General features: G+C 61.0%; 1 protein-coding gene across 1 annotated transcript in view; it reads right to left on the minus strand.

Annotated features, from left to right (window-relative positions):
- SSBP4 (single stranded DNA binding protein 4) overlaps positions 1-10,010 on the minus strand; it is an 18,116-nt gene that overhangs the window by 4,993 nt on the left and 3,113 nt on the right. The window contains exons 2-5 of the mRNA XM_008590766.1: positions 9,637-10,004; positions 2,803-2,875; positions 2,482-2,543; positions 2,306-2,390 (exon numbers count right to left, since the gene is read on the minus strand). Of these exons, the coding sequence (XP_008588988.1) occupies positions 2,306-2,390; positions 2,482-2,543; positions 2,803-2,875; positions 9,637-10,004 (588 nt within the window). The remainder of the gene's footprint in view (positions 1-2,305; positions 2,391-2,481; positions 2,544-2,802; positions 2,876-9,636; positions 10,005-10,010) is intronic.

A 10,010-nucleotide genomic window follows, 5' to 3' on the forward strand; every position in this document is an offset into this window, starting at 1 on the left:
GGGTGGGGGGAGGGGGAGGGGGAGGAGGGAGAACGCAGAGGAAGGGAGGCAGAGGGCACATCTCAGGAAAGGGAAGCGAGAGGGGGGGACCTCTTCTGCCGGCTCCTTGACTCGTCTGTCCACATGGTGCTCCCTCCCTGGCCTGAGGAAGGAGGTGGCTGTCCCTGGGGCTAGCACAAGCCAGCACACAGGGTGCTCGGAGTTTGTGTAATTGCAGCCCCTTGGGCTCAGAGGAGTTTAGCCTGTTGCCCTCAGTCACAGTGTTTCCGCCCTCCAGGAGTGGGGAAAGGGGCCCCTTGGCTGGGTCTAGCAGAGTGCCTTGGAGACACCCTCACTCCCCCTGCAGGCTGCAGCCTAACCCCTCCTGTCCCTTCTCAAAGGTCAGCCTCAGGCTTCCCACCCAGGCCTCAAGCTGGGGGGGCAGGGTGGGGTACAGGTGGGAGCCTCCCTGGGCCCACCAGGATTGAGAGCACTCCCAAGGCCCAGTACAAATCATGTGAAAGCCCACAAGACCGGTAGCGGGGTGGGGGGGGCCACAGCCCTCGGCTCAGATTCCTGCACCACATTCCCAGTCCCAAACTGCCAGGTACCTCTCTGGGCTCTGGCCCCCAGCTCCCCTCTCGCACAAGCACTCAGCACAATCAGCTCCGGCTGAAGAGGGGGGCGCCTCTGAGCCCGGGATCTACCCACTCCACAGGGAGGGCGAGAGGGAGCCCCCTTCCCGGCCAAAGCAGGTGCCCGCGAGCATTTCCCGGGAAGGGAGGCAGGGGGAGGGCACGGCTGGGCGCTGTATCTGGCCACAAGTCGAGGAGCGTGACGCAGCACCCCCGCAGCTCCCCAACTCTAGGCCCTGAGGGGTTAATGCTGGGCGTGCCTTCCTTGGCTGGTGGCCCGGGCAGATCCCCCACGTCAATCACCCGCAGAGGCACCCGCCTGGCCCGCGTTGCCATGACGACGGGCTGGGCTCGCTCCGGTTTGGAAAGGGGAACAGAGCCCAGGGGACCCGGAGAGGCCAGGGAAAGGACAAGGGCTCGACCGAGGACCGGGAGCAGTACCCGCACACAGCTGTGGACACTCATGGGGCCGAGTACTGGCCGGACTAGGGCGAGGGGAATGTACGGTGGCAGAGGAACACCATGGGGTGAACAGCAGTGATGCCGGGTGGAGATCAGCGCGACCCCGGCTCCCGTGCATGTGCATACAGTGGGCACGAGGCATCTACAGGGACATGGGGAAGCCCCAGTGCTGGCGGTTGCACTGGGCCACAGGCGCCTACGCAGAAAGGGGAACAGAGCCCAGGGGACCCGGAGAGGCCAGGGAAAGGACAAGGGCTCGACCAAGGACCGGGAGCAGTACCCGCACACAGCTGTGGACACTCATGGGGCCGAGTACTGGCCGGACTAGGGCGAGGGGAATGTACGGTGGCAGAGGAACACCATGGGGTGAACAGCAGTGATGCCGGGTGGAGATCAGCGCGACCCCGGCTCCCGTGCATGTGCATACAGTGGGCACGAGGCATCTACAGGGACATGGGGAAGCCCCAGTGCTGGCGGTTGCACTGGGCCACAGGCGCCTACGCTCCAGTGCCCAAGGGAGGGGGCTGCCAGCCAGCCAGCAGGCATTTCTCCTGTCGCCTGTACCCATGAGCCACCAACCCTCCCTGGCCTGCCCCAGAGGACTCTGAGGGGCCAGGTTTCCAAGCTCAGAGGATAAAGGGAGGGCCGCCATCTGCTCCCCTGTGACAAGATGCAGCCAGCCCCTCATGGCCGCCTCAATCTGGAGGGAAACTGATGCCACAGTGATGGGGTGAGCAGCTCCAGTAACCTAGCAAGGTCGGGAAGTGTCCCAGTGTTGCAGTACTAGGACATTCTAGTGCCCAAGGGCACATCCGACACCATCGGCCACCCCCCAACACCAGGCTCCCACCACTGGAGGCCCAGAGGGGCTGGGTAGAAGGAAACAGCAGTGGAGCACCCCCCACAGCTGAGCAGAGGGAAATGCAGTGAGCTTCCCCCATGCCAGGTGGCTCACGAGGCCTGGCTCACATAGGGGGAGGCTCACATGAGGGGGCGGGGAGGAGGACGGGGAGCTGCAGAGACCCTCATGGGCTAGGTGCTGTGGAAGTAGCCTCTCCCACCCTGAGTGACCTTGGACCGAGGGCAGGGTGCAGGGACCCCTGAGAAGTGGCCAAGATCCTGGGTCCCACCCCACTGGGCTGCCCACCAGGACCACGGGAGCCCTGCTCAGGCTGTGCGGCCCCCAAGGCCTGTGGCCCAGCCCGCCCACCAGGCGAGCCCTGACTCACGTAGTCCTGGAAGGCCTTCGCCTCACTCGAGTGCTCACACGCCTCTCTGCGGTCGGGCGCCGCGCAGTACAGGTCCCAGAACACGCTGTGGGCAGCAGGGGGACCATGGTTGCCTAGCGCACCCCAGCCCGGCCCCTCCACACCTGCCCGCCCACCCGCAGCAGCCCTGCACGCACCACCACCAGGAGTGCAGGAACCCCGGGGGCTCCCCCAGCGTGATGTTCTTCTCCCATCGGATCTGCAGAGGAGAGGAAGGCAGGTGAGGCCCCCTCCGCATCACCCAGAAAAGCACCCAAAGAACACTGGCACCAACACCCAGAGTGAGCAGAGGGCCCCAGAGGGACACATGGCCTGGATGCCAGCCCTCAGTTCCCAGGGCCACTGGAGAAGCAACCCCAAGCCCACCACCTGGAGCCCCAGTGGAAACAGGGTGGAGGACCCCAGGCTGTGGGTGGGGAGGAAGAGCAGGCTAAGGGTGGGGGACAGGGACTGCTCACCTCGGACAGAAAGGTCTGGGCGGACTTCTGGGCACCGACATGCAGCAGGTACTCATACACATACAGCGCCAACCTGCAGGCGGTGGGCGGCGCGGCTCAGGCTCTGCAGAGGCCCAGGCCCAAGGCCAGCCTGAAGCCCCTCCCCAGCTCTCGGGTGGGCAGGTTGAGACAACGGGCAGGGGGCCCACAGTGAGCCCTTCATGAAGCCCACCCTGCTGGGACCCCAGTCGCCCTCTCTAGTTGTTCAACCCAGCCAACTCCTACACATCTATCAACACCTTGCCTGCAGGCCCATCCCCAGTGTCCCCAACCCCCAACTCTAGGTCAGTCTGTTCAGTTCGACACCCTCTCATAGACTAAGTCCTGGCCCTGCCCTGCCAACACAGACCCCAGAGTGGCCGCAACCCTGGAGGCCTTCTGCCCAGGGAAGGGGCTCCTAGGTGTCACTACTGACTGCTCCTGGGCCGTGTCCTTTACCCAGGGCCCACCACTAACATCCCTAGCCTTCTCTGCCAAGGAAGGGGTCCCTCTGCTCTGAGGCCATCCTCCTCCCTGGGGCCCCTGCTCCACCCCTCCCTGGTGTCCCTAGACCCCACCCTCTTCCTTGGGACTGATGCCTGTCATCCAGTAGTGCAGGGGTGGCTGAGACCTTTCCTACAAACTCCCCACAACAGGGCAGTACCAACCCCTGGGGGGAGTCTGTGGAATGGAGATGGGTGTGCCAGGGGAGATAGAGCCAGTGGAGCCATCTGTCCAGCATGGCACCACCCAATGCCCACAGTGCTCTGCATGAGTCCCCAGCCTGCAGGGACCCACTTGACTCGCCTCCTCACTTGCAGCCCGCCCCCTCCCAGAGCACTGGCCTGGGCCATTCTCCACCCAGCCAGGTGGTTCTAGCACCCCCTCTGCACGCCACACAAGGAGGCCAGGCTGTCACCCCTTTCCTCTGGTCCTTCTGCACACCAGGCAGCACAGGGACAAACCCCTTACCCCCAGGGGGTCACCCACTTCCCTGGCACCAGCCCCTCCTGAGTCCGTTTTTTTTTTTTTTAAAGATGACCGGTAAGGGGATCTTAACCCTTGACTTGGTGTTGTCAGCACCACGCTCAGCCAGTGAGCAAACCAGCCATCCCTATATGGGATCCGAACCCATGGCCTTGGTGTTATCAGCACCGCACTCTTCCAAGTGAGCCACAGGCCGGCCCTGAGTACCTGTTCTGAGTCGTCCCCTCTGGGCACCCCCAGGGTCCTCCTAGTGGGCTTGGGGAGTCCTGGCTCCAAGACTGAGGGCTCCTGAGGCCTGCCTGAGGCTGAGCCCTGGGGGAGGCAGGAGGCAGGAGGCAGCGGGCGGTCTGGAGGCCCTTCCAGACGCCTCCGGCTCAGCTGTCTGCCTGTCCCCACCCTCCGCTGGCTGTTGGCCCCATCCTAAAATAACCTTCCTTTGAGTCACGCTCTGCTGTCTCCCAGCCCTCCCAGGCAGGCTTCTCAAGCCTCAGAGCCTCATACCCCAGCGCCCCGCTGCTGCTCTCAGACCTCCTGTGATGGCCCCAACTCCAGCCCCAACACCCGGGAGTGGGGAGCGTGGGGACTTCCTGTCCCCTCACTCCCGTGGCTCTGCCCTTGCCCTGGACTCTTGTCCTTCCTTCCTTCCTTCCCGCCTCCCTCCATCTGTCCATTCAGCAGTCACTGAGTGCCCCATTGTACAGTGCACACACTGGCCCCTTCCTTCTGGAGCCCACGTCTCGTGGGGAGTTCCAGAAGGTAAGTTATGTGGCAGATTGGAAGTACAGAGGCTATGGACAGACAAATGGGCAGCATGGGGGTGGAGGAGAGGGCAGGCACCTGCGGCTCACGCTGTACCCCATGAGCTGTGACGGCCACCCCAGGGATGGGGACGGGGCAGCTCCAAGTGTGGGTTTCGCCCGAGACAGGGCACCAGGGTCACCACAGCATCATCACCCCACTCTCAGGAGAGCCTCCAGTTCAGGGCCCCTCAATTCTGACCTCGCATCCCCCAAGTCTCCAGGGTCCACCCTTCCTCTGCCTGGTCACCTTCTTGGCCCCTCAGCCTCCAGGCTCACCTGTCCAACTCACTTCTATGACCTCTCTCCCTTTCTAGAAGCTTTCTGAGCAGCCAGTGGCCGATAGGCCCACATCCATCAAAGGAGGATGCAACAGAAAGGCCACTGTGGCAGGTTCCTGGAGAGCAGACTTGACCGGCCACCCCACCCTCCTGCCATTCTGGGGATCACAGCAGGGGGCACGAAAGGCTGGGGATGTTGAGAAGCCCCGAGATGGGGAGCAAGACAGAGATGGGGGGCAAGACAGAGCTGGGGGAATCCAGGGAGGGAAGGGGTATGGGAGGTGCAGATTCGGGCCATACCCCCACAGGACAGCCAGCTCCTCTGGGGGCTCAGGCAATTGTTCTGAAGGAGGTGACCTCTTGGCATCCCTTCCCCTGGGCTGTCTGGTGCAGCGTCTGACCCAGAACCCAGCCCCCCAGGAGCCCACCCCTCGCCACTCTCGCTCACCCTCCCTCCCACCTCTGGTCCTGCCGGACTTGCCCTGGCTCCATGCTCCCCTTTCCCCTGGTGGCCCCTCCTGCCTCAGCTCCATGACGCCTTTGAGCAGCTGCCCACGAGCCCCTCAGCCCAGCCTCCCGTGAGTTTGGGGTCCACCTAACATCTGAAGGCCCTCTGGCCAGTGGGCCACCCCTACCCTTCTGTCTTCTCACCCACCTGGTCCACAGACCAAACGCCATCGGCTCAGCCTTTACACACATCCCCACTCAAAGGAGCCTCTGGTCTGTGCCTCGCCCTGGGTGGTACTACGTAGTGTTCACCTGCCCACCTAACCCTAACCCATCTCTCACCTGGGCTATGGCCCCCCAGCAGGCACTCTTTGCTCAGACCCTCCTGTGTCCCTCCCCCCAGATACACACACATGCTACCACAGAGCCTTTGCACAGGGTGTTCTCCTGCCTGGGGCATTTCCACCCAGACTCTTGTGGCTCCACTATCACCTATCAGAGGCTTCCCTGTCACATCTAACCCTCCACCTGGCTCCATCTTTCCCATCAGCCTAGTTGTCACTACGTGACTGCCTGCAGTCCCCACTGGCATGTGGCTGTGGGAGGGCGGGGGCTTTGTTTCTTTGCTCACTGCACTTAGAACAGCACCGGGGCTGCTTGGGCCCCCAGTCCCCCTGAATAAATGAACCCACCAACACCTGGACCCCTCCTGGACATCACAGGCTAACTGAGGTGACAGGTGGGCACTGAAAAAGGTCAGCATGTCGGTGTTCAGGATTTTGGAATTTATCCTAGAGAAGGCTAGAGAAGGCTTTTGGTTTTGCTGATTACACGTTGGTACTTTTAACAAGATTGAGCCTCGTGGAAGAATGTTTTTTGGTTTTGGTGAAACATTTTTTTTTTCTTTTTTAAAAGATGACCAATAAGGGGATCCTAACCCTTGACTTGGTGTTGTCAGCACCATGCTCTCCCAAGTGAGCTAACCGGCCATCCCTATATAGGGATCCGAACCCGTGGCCTTAAGTGTTATCAGCACCACGCTCTCACAAGTGAGCCATGGGCTGGCCCTTTGGTGAAATGTTTTGAAGCCTGGACATCTGTCCAGAGAGTTTGGGGACCCACAGGGCCCTCCCCTCACAGAGGGCTTCTGTCTGGGCCTCCAGGTCCAGGGCATCACCAATTGGAGACATAATATAGTATTAGCACCTCCTGGACTAAAACGCACCACAACTGCCACCATAATTATGGAGAATTACCATAGTTATCAAGAATTACCGCAATGGGTGCTCCCTCCCCAGAGGCCCTCCTGGGCACACGTGCTGCTCAACTGCCCCCAAAGCAACCCTCCAGCCCACACAGTCCTCCCTCTCCTCTGCCAACCCCAGAGGCCAGGCCTTCAGCAGCGCCTGACCCGGGTGTTGGCCCCTCCCCATCAGCCTCCACGCTTGCCTCTCGCAGCCCTCTCCACCCAGTGGCTTCTGGAGTGATGATCCCCAATCACGCATCCCATCCCACCCTTCCCTGGCCTTCCTCTGTAGCTCCTGTTCCCCCCTTCTCCCCCAGCCAAATGCAGGGCCTCTTTTTGGGGCTCCTTTCTCAAGAACCTCTACCCACTGGGCTCATGAACAAACTATCTGTATCCATGCATGCATTTCAAAAGGAAGCCCAAAAGAAAAACACAAGATGCCCAGTGACACTGAGCGTGGTTGTCATTATGGAACTATACTAAACCTGCTGGGCAGTGTTTGGGTGCTCAAGGATCTATGCGCGCGCGCACACACACGCACAGCAAATGTTTAACACCAAACACACACAACCCTTCCTGCAAGTGGCCCACTCGGACCCCAGGCTCCCTCTCACCCTGTTCGCTGTGAGCCCCCTAGGGCAAGGGACCCACCATCCAGCATGCACCCAGCAGTCCATTCCTAGGGCAGGATGGCCCAGACCTAGTGTTGAGACGGGAGGCCTGAAAACTCCGAGGAGAGACAAGGGGGCTTAGGACTCGAGGCAGAGGGAGACGGAATAAAGGAAAAGCCTCATTACTAGGAGGCAGGAGGCTCAGGGAAGGGAGAAAAACCCAGCCAAGGATCGAAGCAGTGTAACCCCTTTTGCCCCATTTTACAGAAGAGGAAACCGAGGCCCAGAGTCAGGAAGTGGCTTGGCCAGTGGCTGATATTTCCTGAGAGCTGAGTGGCTGCCGGTGGGAGATGCTCTACCTGCAACATTTGACTCAGTCCTTGTGAAAATCCTGAAAGGCAGGTTGTATCCGTTCCAGATGAGGAAACTGGGGCTCAGGCCACCAGCCCACCTCTGTAGCACAGCAGCCCCCACACCTCTGAGAACTCTTCAGTGCCTGAGAGGCTGAGCCCTCAGCAGGTCACTTCCTCTCCAGGGTCCCAGGATCCTCATTGGTAAAATTGGGGGATGAGACTATCTGGTGTTTTCCAAACTTCCTTTAGCAGCAGAAGCCCACCTCCAAACCAACATCTATAGAGGAACACAGGAGAACTCTGGCCAAAGATGGAACCCTTAGCCTCTCCACCAAGACTCAAGGCATTTCTGAGGATCCTGGGCCCTGAGGCAGGTGAGGGGGAGAGAGACGGTGGTGGAAGAGGGTCAGGAATGTGGATAACCCCCTCTTCCAGCCCTGATCAAGAGCAGAAGCCAAGTTCAAAGAAACAACCTATCTCCTGGGATGACTGATAGGGCAAAAAAACCAACTCTGAAACCCACCATCCCCAGCTCAAGCCTACTATTCCCTTCCTTCTCCTATCTCCATGGCTACTATTTTGGTTCAGGCTGCCACCAACTTTCTCACAGACAATTGTTCCCGCTGCACCCAGGACCTCCTGGCCTCTACTCCCGACCCCCTCTAAGCCTGCTCCACACCGGTGCCTGAGTGTACTTTTGCACACACAAGCCTCCCTGTGGCCCACACGGCACCCTTGTGGGTTGCCCCTTCCTCCACCTGGGCCAATCCCAGCTGCTCTGCCTGTCTGCACCCTCTGCCACTGGACATCCCCCTTGCCCTTCACAACCACGCACTCCCCACTGCTTTCTTCAGAGCATAGCTCAAGATCTGAGATTGTCTTGCAGGCTTGCTGGGTAACTCTAGCCTGTGTCCCCGCTAGAGCATGGGCTTCTTCAGGCCCCGGCCTGCTCTCCTGATTATCATGCCCAGGGACACAGCCTAGTGCGCATCCGCTGAACAAGTGAACGATTCCCACTGCATGGGTGGTCACCTGCAGACAGGGTCTGGAGCTGGGTGGGAACACAGAGGGGACAGGCCAGGGGTGGAATGACCATGCCAGACACCCCCTGCTTCCAACCTGGGCAGGAGCCAGATGCCAGTTGCAAAAGTCTCTGAGCTTAAGGGTGCTTAGAGGTGGAGCCCAACCTCCTAACTGTGCAGACAGACAAGGGAGGCCTGCAGAAGCAGCCATGTGCATAGCCTCTTCCAGCCAGAAGAACCTCTTCTCCAAAATGCCCCAAAGGCTGGGCAGAAAGTGGACAGTCGTCATTGTGGAGGATAAGGGGAATCCTAATGTCAGCCCAGACAGAAGAGGGGACACAGCCAAAGCACAGGGCTCCTCTTCACTATCCAGATGTTCAAGTCCTTACCCCTACCTGGCCCTCAAGGCCAGTTATCATGGGATGCCTCCCTGATGACCCAGCCTCCTCTTGCTCGGGTGGCCAGGTCCGCACCCCGGGCCACCCCAAGCGGCTCAATTTCTAGGATCCTGTGATTGGGCCATCAGATGTGGCTGGCCTCCTTAACCTGCTGCAGGATGGTTCCAGCTCCGACCACCTTTCAAATGCTCCCCAAACTCTGACACTGCACTATTATTACCCTGCCTTTCTCGCCCAAAACCCCGGGGCAGGTAAGCGGCAGCCCAGCCCCACTACCCTTCCTCTGCCCACAGGGTCTGGGGACTTGCCCTATCGGCCTTAGCGCAGCCAGCGTCCACATCCCAGCGTCGCACCCGCAACACGAGGGACACCCGCGGGGGCTACAAAATCGCACCGACCCCGTCCCCTCCCCGTTAGCCTCGCGCACCGGAGTCTCGCCCCTCGGGGAGGCATCGCGCGACTCGAGTCCTGCTCCAGTCCCGCGAGCCCTGCAAACCTCGCGCTCTCGGGTCTCGCGCGCACCCTCAAATCTCACGCCCTCGGGTCCCACGCGCCCCTTCAAATCACGCAACCCCTCGAGCCACCCGGGTCTCCGACACCCGAGTCTCGCACTCCCTCTGAAACCTAGCGACCTTCGGCGCTTCTCACGCCCCTAGGGTCTCGCAGGTTCTCACCTGTTTCGCAACCCCACGGGCCCCTCAACTCTCGCGCCCTCGGTTCTCGCGCGCCCCCGCAAATATCGCGACCCCTTGAGCGCCCGAGTTTTTGACGCCCCTCCGGTCTCGCGCGCCCCCTCATGCCGCTCGGGTCTATGACACCCTTCAAATCTCGCGCCCCCCTCAAATCTCGCGACCCCTCGAGCAGCCTGGGTCTCTGTCACCCTTCGGATCTCGCGCGCCCACTCAAACCTCGCGACCCTTCGGTGCGCCTCACGCCCCTGGGGTCTCGCAGGTTCCCACCTGTCTCGCAACCCCACGGGCCCCTCAACTCTCGCGCGCCCCCGCAAATCTCGCGCCTTCGGGTCTCGCGCGCCCCCGCAAATCTCGCG

The sequence above is a fragment of the Galeopterus variegatus genome, unplaced genomic scaffold (genome assembly GCF_000696425.1).
Source record: "Galeopterus variegatus unplaced genomic scaffold, G_variegatus-3.0.2 Scaffold6353, whole genome shotgun sequence".
Lineage (NCBI taxonomy): Eukaryota > Metazoa > Chordata > Mammalia > Dermoptera > Cynocephalidae > Galeopterus > Galeopterus variegatus.